Source organism: Hetaerina americana, unplaced genomic scaffold (assembly GCF_022747635.1).
Source record: "Hetaerina americana unplaced genomic scaffold, ioHetAmer1.1.p SCAF_9, whole genome shotgun sequence".
NCBI lineage: Eukaryota > Metazoa > Arthropoda > Insecta > Odonata > Calopterygidae > Hetaerina > Hetaerina americana.
Genome location: NW_027287538.1, coordinates 19,874,129 through 19,889,782, shown reverse-complemented (window position 1 = coordinate 19,889,782; position 15,654 = coordinate 19,874,129). Strand labels below are relative to the sequence as shown.

Below are 15,654 nucleotides of genomic sequence, written 5' to 3'. Positions count from 1 at the left end.
TTTGTTCATGTGAGTAGGAGAGGAGATGTCTTGGTGTTTCCAAACCAGATGTCTCAAAAGTGTTTTCTCTCTTACTCAGTAGCATAATTCGTATTTTAAATTATTTAATTTATTTAAATTAAGCATATGAAAAGCGGCCAACATTTTTTAATGCCAGTAGAATATTATAAGTTTTCCTTACGCTCATTTGCTAACCCAATGAATAGCAGTTGTTTTTGAGCTTTGAGTAGAAATTTTTTCATAAACTTTGGCACATTGAGTGCATCTGACCTCCGCAATAAATAAATGCTTTTTTGACCCTTTTTTTGTGTGTATTTATGAAAAATGAAGCCCAACTCTAAGTGGATTTTTTCCAACGGGTATCTGTGCCATTTGAAATAAGTTATGCTTGTAGTAATACTATTTCAATTTTTCACTGTAATATGATGATAGATTCGTTATGTACTTAGTTTTTAAAATGGACCATGAAGCTCTTTTTGAAAAATTACCATGAAAACTTAGGCCTCAAATCTGTTTTTTTCATCTTGCATCTGGGTCTTATTTAGTCTCATCAAAACCATAAAGTTTTGTATGAAGTGAAATTCAGTGGAAGGATTGCATAAATGTGGTGTTGTGAAGAAGAATGTATATTATTTTGATTAACTTGTACCGAGTGCTTTACCTTAAAAAAAAAAGGGATCGGGGAAAATAATTCCATGGTGTAGTGTTATTGTGTTTGGAAATGTGATGTCTATTATAATAACAACATGTACCTTTGTATAATCCTACTGTATACTAGAAATACTTTCAGGCATGATGTCGTAAGCACTGTTTTTTTAAAAATATCTTTTATTATTCATTACTAATTCCTATTAATTTTGAGTGAGTTTTATTTTTTTTAAACACATTAATTTTTGTTTTGAAACCAATGTGCAATACATTTTGTATTTTTTAATGATTTTTTTAAAAAGTTAGTGGGATACTCGAAAAGGTTAAGTTTGGATGCTTATACATAGTATGAGCTATGCAATATTGTTTAATATTGAAAATTTGTTATGGATCTTATCTTTTTACATTGCGTTATAGCATTAATTTCACATTATTTATTGGATCTTTTTACCATTGATTGTTTACAGTCAAGTGATTTACCTCATTGTGTTTGTTGGTTTATTTTTTCAGCTCCCACCTCACTACAATACCAGTTTAAAGGGCCTTGCATATCGTGCTCTGAGGTAATCGAGCTTCACCCCAATATGGAAAATGTTACAAAGCCTACCTTGTGAAAGCCGAAGGTTTTTTTTTGTTGAAATTTGTCATTTTCAGCTTTAAAAATAAAAAGATGTATAGAGGGTGTAATGATCAATATTTTTTATATGTAAATGATTAAATACCAATTGATGAGAAAAATGTTCAAGAATAAGCGGGGAAAGAATGTTAATTAGCTACTTGTTAATCTCTATTTTTTGTTTTTAACTTAAGGAATTTATTCTGAGTAAATGCCTGAAAAAATTACTTAAGTAAAAGTTCCAAATGCTTCTTGCGGTTTTTCTTGTTTCCAAAAATATTTTTTGCTGAATTTGTTTTCTGTGAGGAATGGTACTGTTATATCTTTTTCCTAATGTCTTTTGACACTGATTTGTCTGATTACTTGAACATATCTGATTGAAACATATTCCTTTGTGTTATATTACTTAAATATTGTATGTAGTTTTTTCCATTGGTGAAAATGATGTGTAATTTGTGATGATTCTATTTTCCCTTTCCTTTTTCTATGGTTGAAAATTTTCTTTCCCTCTCAAACTAACACAAGTGTTCCAATCAGCAATTGTGATACTCTCCTTATTCAGCCATTGTCTCTTTTATGTACAGGTATTAGTAACGTAATTATTTAGATTAGCAAATTGTAATGATTGTAGATATGTTCTTGTTCTGGCATTTATTTGATCTGATATGTATTGCAAGATGTGCGTGGGTGTCGTTATTGAAGTGTGACTTCAAGGTGGTGTCCAGATGGACAAGGTACGAAGGAAAGAATGGACCCTGCAGGTGATGAATGTGTATGTCTGTGTGTGTGTGTGTGTTTGTGAGAGATTATGGGTATGTAGTACCTATGTGGTAATCTCTGGTATAAACTTTATTATTTGAATAGCATGTTATGTCTGTGATACTATTTTTGGTATTATATTGTATGTGAAAAACCTTGAAATGTCAATTTTGAAGAACAATTTCCATACCTGTGTGAGCAAGGAATCAAGATGAACAGAATAATCAAGTTGAATTTTAGTCTTGACATAAAAAAAATTTGATGTAAGGAATGCATTTTATTTATGGCTTTAGTCACATGCTTTAACCCTAAATATTTGGACCAAAAGTATGAGATTTATGGGGATTGGAGAATTTTCTGGAAAGGAGAGATCTTGTCAAATGTTAAAAATGGCAGTTAACTGTTACAGAAGGACAGCTATGCAGAAAAAAAAATTAAAGGTTCAAAGATTTGTGGCAGATGCTGCGACAGTGATTTTTAACCATGGCATCCACTAATAAGTGTTTAAATGCAGAAATTTCAAAGTGTAAAGCTCAAAGTAAATGATTTGTACTCTGAAATTTCTGCATTTTTAATGCATATTAGCAGATGACTCTTAAAATTTACTGTTGCAGCATCTCCGGCAGTTTCTTGGTATTTGTCTAGAGTAACACTGCTGTTTTTGAAACAATTGGCTTTAACCTTGTGGACTGTGGTGCAATGCATACGAATACTTGTGACATTGTACAAAGGTATTGTATTTTGCTGTGACATCTAGTTCCTTTAAAACCCCTAAAATTTTGAAGTGTTAGAGGATGCATCAGTAGCTTAGCTGGTTAAAGCACTCAACTGGACATCGAGGGATCTGGGTCCAAATCCTGGTCAAGGTGAATGATTTTTACGCTTTGAAATTTCTGCATTGTAATATTAAGGTCATATTATGCTACAATGATTAATTTTGGCTCTTGAATTTCCTGGCTCTCTATCAATTCAACAAAAATTGTAACATTGAAATTTCCTTTAGCTTCAGTTAGTCACCCAACATCACCCATGTGGCGTTACAACAGGCAAAGAGATGATGCATAAATGAGGTCAATAATTATGCTGAATTTTTTCCATGAAAATAGTGCTTAAGATAGAAGTAAGGGTTTCAGCTTCATGCACTCAGGTTTGTGAGGGAAAGTATTAAATAGAATTTTGGACATAATATTAAGTCTAAAAGGACGACTGATTTTATAACTTGTGTATTTCGACGAATACAGCTTAATCGAACTGGTCGCCCTCTAAGTACATGCCTTGGCTGACGACACACCTTTGCCAACATTTCTTCCAGCTCTCGAGCCCTGCCTGGTAAACCGCCTCAGGGATCCTCTTCAGGTCTGCTGTACAATTAGTTTTAATGTCTGCAATAGAGTCGAATTGACACCCTTTCAAGGTTGAATTTAACTTAGGAAACAAAAAAAGTCTGATGGAGCCACGTCTGGAGAGTAGGGTGGCTGCGGGATCACGGAAGTTCCGGTGCTCGCGAAAAACTCTGTCACGATCAGCGCCGTGTGAGCCAGCGCGTTATTGTGGTGGAAACGCCAAGCATTGTTTCTCCACATGTCCGGCCTCTTTCGGCTCACTGCGACCCTCAGCCTCTTCATAACCTTTAAGTAGAAATCTTTGTTGACGGTTTCACCTTGAGGGACGTATTCGTAATGAATCAGCCCTTGCCAATCGAAGAAACACACCAGCATGACCTTCACATTGGACCGGGGCATGTGAGCTTTCTTTGGTCGCGGAGAATGAGGACCTTTCCACTGAGAAGACTGGGCCTTTCAACATCATAACCGTAAACATAGGTCACCGGTTACGATGGTTTTTAGGAACTCTGGGTCAGCATTGGCTCGATCCAAGAGTTCCTGGCATTTTGCCCAAAATGTCTGTCAAAATTGTCTGGCAGGATACAAAATTAATGTTCACTTCCTCGGCTATCTCCCTAACAGTTAAACGGGGATTTTCCCACGCTAAATCGTTCACCAATTTGATATGGTTGGGGTCTGTCAAAGTGGAAGGCCACCCCATGAAAAATAATGTTTTTAACGTCACACCATCACTTAATGGCCATCCAACTGGGGTCAGACATCTTTGCAGCCATCTCACTGAGCAACATATGCTGTGCAGACTACATTTTGTCTGGCTCCTAACATCTGGCATGGCTGACCATACCATGAAAAATTATCATCGCTCCCACCAGCACAACTTTAAGGGTCATTGGAATGCACAAGCCCTGCCACATAACCAAGGATGTAGTATATGGGGAGAGAATATTTGAATAAAGAAGGTTGAGTCAGTGTTACCTGATGATTTTTGAAGTAATTTGATTTGAAAAACATCAAGAAATGCTGGCCCACCCTGTACTTGATAAAAATTATGTTTCAATAATACCCAGGCAACTTTTTATGGATTAAATATCATTTACAAAATATTTTGATATAATTTTTACAAAATATCATGATATTTCTTCTCTTTGGAAGTCGATGTTGTTAGAAGTGTGCAGCTCTTGATGTGAATTCTAGTTCAGCCATAAAGTGCAGGGATTTGAAAGTAACACCAGAGACAATTGCTGTAGTCACTTCTTGATTCATACCCAAAAATTGAAGTTATTAGAAAATAAATAATTAAAATTTCAGTTGGTACCCATGTTAAATGATGTTTGTTGGTTACTGGTAAAGGTGTCTCAGAATACTAATGAATCAAATGGCAAAATATTGCTGCCTGTACATTTTAGGAAGTCCAAATACCTTTTGACTCATAGTTAATGTTATTGCAATTATTTTTGACGTTTCAATGACTAAATAGATCAATTTATCCCTCATTTTCACCATTATTTTTTTTTTAACTCATTGCAGTTACTTGATTTGAATATCATAATGAATTAATTGTATGGTATGCAGCATTGTCATTGATTCAGCAATTTGGAGATCCAAGCTTTATTCGTATCACTTTGCAATCGACGCTGAAATAATTGAAAGTTGTTGTTAATACTCACAAAATTCAATGTTTTTAGTAGTTCATTAATGTAAGTGAGAATTGCAAAAAGTGCATTTGAAAAGAGATTTTAGCAGACCCAAGGATTATTATTTATCTATAGCCTCTCTTAGGCACAACTATACGTGATGGTATATTAGGTATATTGAAATATTTATTTTAATCTGACTTTATCTTCTCTTGTTAAAACTAGTGAGGTGGCAACTCAACCAATGTCAGTGCATGGTTTTGTACATTGTATTGAATTTTCATGGTTGGTGAGCAATTCTCTGGGCCATGTCAGAATGGATAAACAACGTTATCTCAGAGGTTGATTTTGATGGGGAGGGTAGATTTCTCACTCATATCAAGCACTAGTTTGTTTGAAATTCATGCATTCACGGGAGAGGGGGACCTGTTCCCTTACCTGGTGCCACTTTTATTTTCCGCAAATTTCTGGTGTACTGAAATATCTTGGAATAAGTTGGCAATGCACAGAAGCACCTTGGGTCAGTTGTCAGGTACTCTGCTTAATAGGCTATTAGGCTGCCTGGGTATGATTATCAAAGTTGAAAATGAGGAATACAGTTGTTGTTACAAAGCATTAGAATTTGACGATATTCCACACTACATCAACATGTTTACCTTCACTGCTGGTAATGTGTTTATTTTTATTTATTTAATCTAATATTCCCCAAAAAAACTAAGGGATAAATATTTTTATATTTAAAATTTATTTCATTCATATTTTCCATATTTGACGATATTCCGCACTACATCTACACGTTTACCTTGACCAGTGGTAATGTATTTATTTTTATTTATTTAATGTAATATTCCCCAAAAAAACTAAGGGATAAATGTTTTTATATTTAAAATTTATTCCATTCATGTTTTCCATACATTGGTGCAATTAGCATAAATTGTGCACTAGAATAATGATTTCAAATTCAGTAGTGACATTAAAAAAGTATAAATATGTGTCAACGATTATAAACCATAGATTACTTATTATTATAGATAATTAAAAAAAATCATGGCTCCTTTTTCCTCATTAGAAAATTTACCTTGAAGATATATACATACACTTATATTCCATTTTACAAATCTAAATGTTCACGTACAGTATTGTAATCCTTGTGCATTCATAGAATTGGTGAGTTACGGCAAGATTTAGTTTTGTTGAATGCAATGAAGAAAGTTTTTGTGAACTTTTTTTAAGTGGTGGTACATAAAAGGTAATGGTAGGTTAAAATTTCATTTTCATAATTTATTATTTAAATATTACCCATTGACCCCTATAGGTGTGCAGCATACTTCATGGTAGTCCCATAGATGGTGTGAGGGTGTAATAGTAATGTATTTATTTTTCCAGCAGACACAGACTCCAGTATTGAGAATACATGTCAGATGTTTATGACATGTCAATGGGATATAGGTCACAATATTCTCAAATAGAAATACCAATTCAGTAACGAGAGGAAACTCATATGCACTCAAGTTTTACATAAATATTAATATAAGCTATTTTTTAGTAATTTACTGGTTAAAGTAGATAAAAAAACACAATCCAGCAACCTACTCTACATCAAGTCCCTCTTCATCTCTGAGTACCTCCTTCCTCCCTTCATCCCATCCTAAAACCCTATCCTGTTCCTTCCCTTTCCTCGTTTACCTAACATTCTCCCCTCTATTACAGTCTTCAACATCCCACTGCCGGTCACTACCCCCTTCATCCACTTTTCCTGCCTCCATAGGATTTCTCCCAACAAACACCTCTCTTCGCCCACCACACCAAGTACTTCCTCATTTGTTTTCTTCTCTGTCCATTTCACCTTCTCCATTCTTCTCCACACCCACATTTCAAAAGCCTCCAGCCTCCTGCTTCAATGACCACGTTTCCACGCCGTACATAGCTATGCTCCATATTGAAGTTTTTATGAGTCTTTACTTAATATCCTTACTCAACTTCCCTGTCATCAACTCCCTCCTCCTTGTGAAAGCCTCTTTGCCTAGCACAATGCTTCTCCTTACGTCCCTACTACTTTGACCGTGTTGGTCCAAAACACTACCGAGATACGTAAACTGTTCTACCTGCTCTAGTTTTTGCCCCCCTATTTTAATGTTAAGCTTAGCCTTTTTCTTTCTACCTATGTTTTATTAATATTGATTCTCATCCTGTATCTAGTACACAGATTTTCCAATTCACTAAGCAATGCTTGCAACCCCTTGGCTGACTGACAAATTATAGTTTGGTCATCAGCAAACCTAACTGATTTTATGAATTCCCCGCCCACTTTCATTCCTACCTCCAGTTCTTCCCATGCCTCTTTGATCATTTCCTCTGCATACAGGTTGAACAGCAACGGTGATAATGAGCAACCCTGCCTTACACCCCTTCCTAACACTGCCCAACCGGACTCCCCGTTCCCCACTCGCACCTGAGCAGTCTGAGACATGTACAGGTTGCGGATCAGCCTCCTTTCTCTCCAATCTATTCCTATTTTCTGCAATATACTCATTAGTTTTTCCCAATTCACTCTATCAAATGCCTTTTCGAAATCTGCGAAATAGGCAAATACATCCTGATTGTATTCTATATTCCTCTTATTTGTGATCTCATTACTGCAATGGCATCACGCGTACCTCTCCCTTTCCTGCACCCAAACTGATAATCCCTAAGTAATCATTTATCCTACTGTCTATCCTTTTGTTGATTATCCTAAGAATAACCTTAGCTGTGTGGGATATCAAATTTATTTTTCAGTAGTCCTCACATGCTGTAGCCTTTAACGTTTTTGGAATAGGAGCTATCACTGATCTCAAAAAGTCTTCTGGCCAGTTTCTCTTTTCATAGATACTACGAATCAGTCCATATATACTCTTCCTCCCACATTTCACATACACTATAATAACTCTCATCAACCAAATATGTAAATAGATTCCTCTTAAATAATGAAATCCTTGTCTCATCAATTAAATGGTTAGGTAGATTTTTAAACTATGCATTTAAATTATAAACAATAATTAGGATAGGAGGCAATATTCAATTGTCAGTGTCTGCTCCTCAGTGAGTCGGCTGTAAAGGTGTCTGACACGTGCCCATGGTGCCCATGGGCCCATGCCTGGTGCATAATGCATGGGCCCATTTGCATAATGACTTCATGTTAAAACCACTATTGAGGGAAGTAATGGGAAACCACTTCAATTATTCATCCCAAAAGTTTATGAGAAAAAGTCCTGGCCACTGTGTGACTTAGCTCATAGGGCTGTGTCATGCTCTAGAGTGAGAGAAGCAAGGCTTCCATGATTGTCATCACACAATATCCTTGCTATTTGGAATTAACAGCAGTACCAGAGAAGAAGTCTCAGAAGAGGACCAAAGCAATTTGAATAGGGACTTTGATTGTTAGGACAATGTTGTGGAGAGAGAAATTGGAGAATATAAAGTGAGTGATGAAGAAAGTAAACATAGATTTTAGGATCTTTCGAGATGGATGAATGGCATGGATTATGGGAGTGATAAACAGGGGAAGAGGATCAACGAGGGGTGGCAAGAGTATAGAATGAAAAGATAGCAAGAAGCATAGTAAAAAGGTCATGCAGGCCATAGGCTATTCTTAGTAGAAATTAATGCTGGACCAATAAACTAGGTCATTATTCAGGTTTATATGCCAATAAGTAATAATCGTAGAGAGGTGCATATCTTAGTATAGAGATATGTATTCAATACATCAGTGCAATTAGCCTCCCTTCTCAATAATCCCCTCTCCTCCCCCACCATACCTGACACTTTCTCATTTGTTTTCCTTTCTGTCCACTTCACCTTCTTCATCCTTTTCCACACCCACGCCTCGAAAGCCTCCACTGTATGCCTATCATCCTGCTACAATGGCCCATGTTTCTGCACTGTACATAACTATGCTCCATATCAAAGTTTTAATGAGCCTTCTCTGAATATCCTTAATCAATGTTCCTGTCATCAATTACCTCCTGGTGAAAGCTTCTTTGCCTAATGCAATTCCTCTCCTTATGTCACCTCTACTTTGACCATTTTGGTCCAAAACACTTCTAAGATACATCAACTGTGTCATCCGCTCTAGTTTTTTCTCTCCTAATTTAATGTTATCTTAGCCTTTCTCTTTTTGAAAAACCACATAACCTTTCTTTTTCCCACATTCATTCTCATCCTATTGAACTGGCTTTTCAATGCACTCAGTAGATTTTTAACCTCCTGGCTGATTGAAAGCTAACTAGCTAGAAATAAAAAGGGAAACTCCATTTATCCTACATATTAAAGATATGGCATGAAATTTAGTTATTGAACTAGAAAAGATTCAAGATATATGGAAAGAATACATAGAGAGAGCATCTACATGGTGAAGATTTTACGTCAGCAAGTTAAGACGGAGAATATGTCAAAAATAAGGATAACATAGGCTTAGACAATCTTAATTACAAGACAGAAAGAGCACTATGAAAATTGAAATCAAATATGGTATAGGAATGGATGACATCCTCCTAAACTACTTGAAGGGTTTTTGAAAATTTGGAAGGTAGCATTTTTACAGACTTTCTTAGCATTGATGAGGGAGGAAGGAGCAGTTTGATTTCGCATGCAGCTAAGGTGGCACACAGGGATCGTCAATAAGAGGATGAAGAGGAGAACAAATGACCACCAAAGGGATGATCAATTTGATTTCAGGAAGGGGGAGAGGCATGCTATAGCCATAAAAGGTCATCAATAGATGGGACCATGAGGAACGATAAGGATATATTTTAAGGGTAAGTATGACTAAACACAAAGGTCCCTGTTTTTGAAAACACCTGAGTGATTGATTTAATGAGCGAAAGCGTGCGTACATCCGACTTATAATTTTGTATTCATCTGTGTAATTGACGGAATACTGACATTTGAGGAATCCTTGTAAATCCTGAGTGTGTGTGTGAATGCGATTCATGAGAGTGACTGTTATTACTTAAACACACCCTAGTGATCGAATGGTTTCAAGTTTGTTTCATTTTTTTTATTATTAATATTGCCTTTTTATGTGTGACTGAGATATAAGTGGGTCACTGTTTCCCAAACACATCCAAGTGACCTAGTGTGTGTTCCCTACATTTCCCCTTACATGTAACTTTGTTTTATTCCCCACCCCCCTTTACAACCTATTGCCAATCAAGTTTATGATCTCAGCTATCTCGTTTTTTTATTTCATTTTAGGCCTTTATTTAAATTAATGGCACTTTCTTCGGTTATGTAGTTGTTTTTAGCCTAAAACTGTTTCCAATTGGCTATTTTCATCTCGTCTTTGCCTTTCATAAACTTCTCTCTTCAGTTACTTTTTAGAATACTTCTCATGTTCTATCCATTGTATTTTTGCTAGCCTCAGAGGGCACCACATTTCCATGTCTTGGGATTTTTCATTTTTCCTCCGACTAGCAATGTTAAGGGAAAAAAGTCAAATCCTGGTGTGTTTCCTAATACGGAAACGGTAATACCGTAGGCACCTTGACTTGCAAGTATAATTCGTTCTAGTCCACAGTTTGTGTCTTTAAACCAAAGTCCCCTTTTATCTTGTTGGAAAAACATTCATTCTGTTCCCAGATTTATAAATTTTATGAAAAAAATCTAAAATGCATTTTTGAAAAAATTCCACCAGTTTTTATTCATGACATTTTTATATTGCATTCTTTGTCTAAAAATCATCTTCCATAAAAAAATTGATGTTCTCACGATCTTGTTTTATGGTTTGGTTTAGTTGGCATCACTCAAAATTTGTTATTTCAGATGTAGCTTTATCGAATCTACTCTTAATGAATTGAAACAACTACTTAGTTATTCTTCTAAATGTTTATTTGGGTGCGACCCGGGTTTTACCTTAAAACATCATAATCAGACCTGATGTTGACATATAGTATAACGTCCAAGCACGTGCCATATATAAATAAATATTGTTCGCAATGACTGAGAATTTGTGTTTCAATTCAATAGCTATCATCAGTTTGTTCTTTTTTGCCGTGTGTATAAAAAACAGCTGCAAAATCGTTACTAATTTATTGCACATTACATACGCACAAAGTGACAACTACGAATAAACTTGAGAAGATTCAGAGCTGAATGTGCGTCTAGGCTTCAGTTGAAGGGCGGTGCTTGAGGTGTTCAGCAGGAAATTCTTATTACAACGGCATTGTTGGAAGTGTGTGCCTTTCAACAACTATTAAGACATTGTTGCCCGTGTTAAGTAATATGTGGTACGCTGCATGTATCACAGAGTTTATATGTTTAGAATAAGTTCATATCAAGGTGTCCAAACGGAATTTAGAAAAGGTTTGGATCTCTAAAACTTTATCTTTAGAATATTTAATAGGTCAATGCACCTTGTGACCAAACGGTTGAAATTTTCCTTTTATTAAGGCCACTATCAATAGTAAACCCTTATTTGTTTGCCCCATTCAACTTAATATCTTCCCTTCGCTTATTCTATCGGTTCTGTTGATTAAGAAAATCTTTTGCTTCAAATGAAAATTCCTCCAGTGTCCTTTCATAGCTTTACTCAAATAGTTTTCCTTACTTCTGTTGCGGGCATTTGTGTTTAGTTTCTATTCGACTATTTTGAAATAGATATATATATATAAATGCAAAAAATATGATTTTATTAAATTCGCATCGCAAATGTATTTTGAATGGAATGCGATTTTAATTGTGAAGAAATAATTGGAATCGCGAATGAATTCGAAAAGTATTACAATTGGGTCGTGAATATTTTATATGAGACATCTTAGACCATTGGTATAGGAAAAATGGATATTTCCGTGATAACAGAATGATTGGAATTCCGCTAAAGCGCCACCATTATATAGAATCAAAAATTAACATAGAAGATATAAAATCAGAGCTGCGGAAAAAAAACGATCTTCGGGTAATGTGTATTGCATTACTATTAGGATACAACACTGTTTTAATTGCTTATTGGGCGTTGAGATTTTGTTTTCAGAGGAAGAGACATGCAGAGACTGATCTTCCTGGCTAAACGAATCAAAAAGAGCACGAAAACTCACAGGAATCGGATTTAATTTTTGAAAAACCTAATCGTTTTTGATTAAATTGATTCTTTCAAATACTATCAAGTATTTCGGTAACTTCCAAAAGGAGTGGCTAACCTATTTCGGAGTTTCGGGTTCTTTAATGATATGAAAATATTTTCGAGAAAGTATGTCGGTCGCATAAAAACTCCTAATTTACTGAGAAACTTGCGTGATCAGGTTTAGTTTTCCAACAAGCGATTAAAATAGGTCAAATCAGGTTTTCCCGGCGACCTTTCATTTTCGTTGCTCGCCTGAATGTAACATTGCGTGTTTTCTCGTGCCGGTAACAGGTACGGTATTGGGTTTGAAATCGGAGACTGCCGCCACGTTGTAATTATGCTAAAAATGCTTGCCGACAAACCGGGTTAGTGCCCTTATCATATTTTTTTGGACTCCTCTCGTTTGAACGCCAAAAAGAGCGAGAACAATTCGACCTAGCAGACATAGATTTTAAGATGTTCCGCTTTTATTTTCTAAGTTCTTGACTATTAGATTTTACAGGATACGCAATTAGTATATCAATTGTATGGTGAAGTGTCCATTGTACTAGTAACTAGATGCTTAAACCTTTTGGATGTTGTAATAATTGTTGTCGAGAAATCACTGCACTACCAACAAATGCCTTAAAATTCAATTTTTAATCGTTGAGTGAGGTCATTTGAAGAATTACGCATTTATTGACCTTGTCTTTCTTCTGAAGGGTGCACTGAATAAACTCCCACAATAGTCCTCGCCGGCTATATTTTTGGAACTTGCATCTTGATCTTTTGAAATCCACCCCTGTAGGAACTCCACGACAAATTAAACCATTCCCTTGAAATAAATACAAAATATACAAATTTATGTAAACTTTTATTATCTTAAAAACGAAAAAATATACATATAATATTACATAATAGCAACAAATGGGTGAGGATGTATTTACAGTGAGGGGTGAACATATAAAGTGAATATCCAAGAAATATCGCTCGGGCATTTCTTAAGTGCACAAATCCAACCATTTCCCGTTACTTTTGTACTAGTTAAAAGTTTAAAACGCTTGGAGGCAGCACGTGAGTATAATACGCCACCATTTTCGTTTGAAGTATCACTTGGCAACTGATGGGGAAACTTTCAGCTGATAGGTAACTGATATTTTTATCTTTAAGACTATCTTTATATGTATATACAAGGACGAAGAGATAAATGCCAGTGAGAGGTTTATAACTGTCGAGTTTATGAAATAATTTTGTTTGTTAATTTTTGTCGACATTGTAGGGTACGGGCACGGCAATCAGGTGGACACAATATTACCCGACAGGCTATTATTATTTGCAGTTCACACGAAAATTATTCTTTTAAACTTGACGGGAGATCAATTCACCGGTCCACTTGTGAATTCACCCCGGAAAAAATAAACAGGAAAGCGGGATTTGAACGCCTTTTAGTTCTTCATTCGACTGAAGACACTCACACTCTTGATGAAAGGGAAGTCGAAGAGGTGCGATACAGTAGCCTAAACGAACCACTTAACCCAAAAGGTAATACCATTAATGGTTGCTGACCGGATGGGATCGACCACCTGGAGGGAGACACGAATTTCCGACGTTGAGGTCGATAGCGTCCTTTACACCATTATAATTAGACCAAAACCCACATTTTGGATTATCATGCAGGGCGTTATCCAACACAGGAACTAGCTTTTCACAACTTCCCATAATCCTTTATTTAAAAAAATTGGACCACGCTATTCCAAAGTCCCATCATTCTATGAGTATGTGCGCACGCGTACGGGACGAAGATTTCCAGTTGCCAACGCCGTTTTGCTGGGAACGTCTTAATCGCCTCATGATGATCCGTTTCTAGAGCTTCTTGGGCTTCGACCCGATGGGGGTAGTTCTCTTGGCCCATTACGCATTCTTTTCTTTGTCTTATTATATATATATGTATATGTATATATATATATATATATATATATGTATATATATATATATATATATATATATATATATATATATATATATATATATATGTATATATATATATATATATATATATATATATATATATATATATATATATATACTTTAAAAATGTCGGCAAAAAATAAACGTAACTTTCACAGACTCTGTTTAAATTTGTGGTAAATGCACGACCGAAATCAGAAAGAAGATTTGGATACAATACAATAAAGAGAATAAAATATAAAAATATAGAATACAATAGTTATCTTTCCTTCCTTCTGAAGATGGTGGTTGCCCATTCACCAAAAATTCAAATGGCTTCTGTAAAGGATACGTTCATCTTTTTTCTGCGCTCAAGTAGTCCTTTTATTAGTATATATATAAATATAAGTTTATATATATATATATATAAGTTTATATGCATAAATGTTTATACAAATGCGTGTGTTTCTCTCCTTTCTCCAATAAGGACGGACACATATTTGGCAGCTTTAGGATTCCTATCGCATAGGTCAGAATCCCTCCCTGTTTTAACCGTGTAGTCCAACTGACGTAAATTAGGCAAGAAGAGAGTTCGGAGACTTGACCCTAAGACCAGAGTCCTGATTCCGTAACTTTTTCTTCGACCGATGCGCCGAAAGTGAAATTTCTAGGTCGACTCCTCCTCCCCCACAAGCCTGGTCATATAATACCAGCTCTGGGATTCTCTGAGTTTTGAAACGGGACCGGATTCCTGACGCGAAACTCTCTCTCTCTTCGTCTGTGAAGAAGCTGTTGGAAATGGAGGCTTGAGAAAGGAGTTGTATATCGAACGCGATTACATCCACCTCCCTCTCCTGGCATCGACTCCCTCACCCAACCCCGACCGGTTAGTCCCTCCTCAGTCTGACTTGCGCGTCTCCCTCGCTGTTTCTCTTTACGGGCGGACGCGGGTTGCGTCTCTCTCACGAGAGATTGTTGTTAAGGTTGCGCCTCCTGGTCGACAGGCGCACTCCGTTAATGTTGTTCAGCACTATCTCCCCCTGCAGTCTAAGCTCCCTCCTCTTGTCAAGACTGCGGAACTCGAACAGACGCAGGACCTTGGCCAGCCACAGTTTGACCTCCATCATGGCGAACTTTTGACCTGGGGGAGGAAGAGAGAGATGAAAAATGAAAGTCAGTCGAATGCTCCGGAGCAAGCAATAGCTCCAAATATACCGATTGGGTTTCAGCAGAAGAAATAATCGAATTTTAACAATTTAACTTTTGGAAAGGAAATGTAGAGGAACAAAGTTCGTGGGGGAATCCAGATAAATAATATTTCAATTCGCGTTGTTTAGGCATACAACGAATATTGAGTATGTAAGACACGAAGTTTGAATTTAATATTACAATATTTAGTAAAAAATGTTCATGCTCGCAACTCAAGGTCAGAAGTGAACTAATTCAGGATTCAACAGCAATATTTCGGAATTTGACTAAATATTCTAAACACTTGACCCGTTTTTTAATATAAGAATTCGAGAAAGAGAGGGGGTTTTATCGAGTTTTTTTTAATTTTGTGAATGCATATATGTGTATATACGTATGTGTTCTTAGATATATGAAATTATATTTATGTTTATTAAA

General features: G+C 36.0%; 2 protein-coding genes across 3 annotated transcripts in view; one reads left to right on the top strand and one right to left on the bottom strand.

The window, feature by feature from the left end:
* LOC139698876 (lysosomal dipeptide transporter MFSD1-like) overlaps window positions 1-2,290 on the top strand; it is a 42,364-nt gene extending 40,074 nt beyond the window's left edge. For both annotated transcript variants that reach the window (XM_071597823.1, XM_071597824.1), the window contains exon 12: window positions 1,159-2,290. In XM_071597823.1, coding sequence (XP_071453924.1) covers window positions 1,159-1,215 — 57 coding nt within the window. In that variant the 3' untranslated portion in view covers window positions 1,216-2,290. The remainder of the gene's footprint in view (window positions 1-1,158) is intronic.
* Window positions 2,291-14,990: 12,700 nt separating this feature from the next.
* The window catches only part of LOC139699019 (cytochrome P450 4C1-like), a 51,569-nt gene continuing 50,905 nt past the window's right edge, over window positions 14,991-15,654 (bottom strand). The window contains exon 11 of the mRNA XM_071598017.1: window positions 14,991-15,169. Within this exon, the coding sequence (XP_071454118.1) occupies window positions 14,991-15,169 (179 nt within the window). The remainder of the gene's footprint in view (window positions 15,170-15,654) is intronic.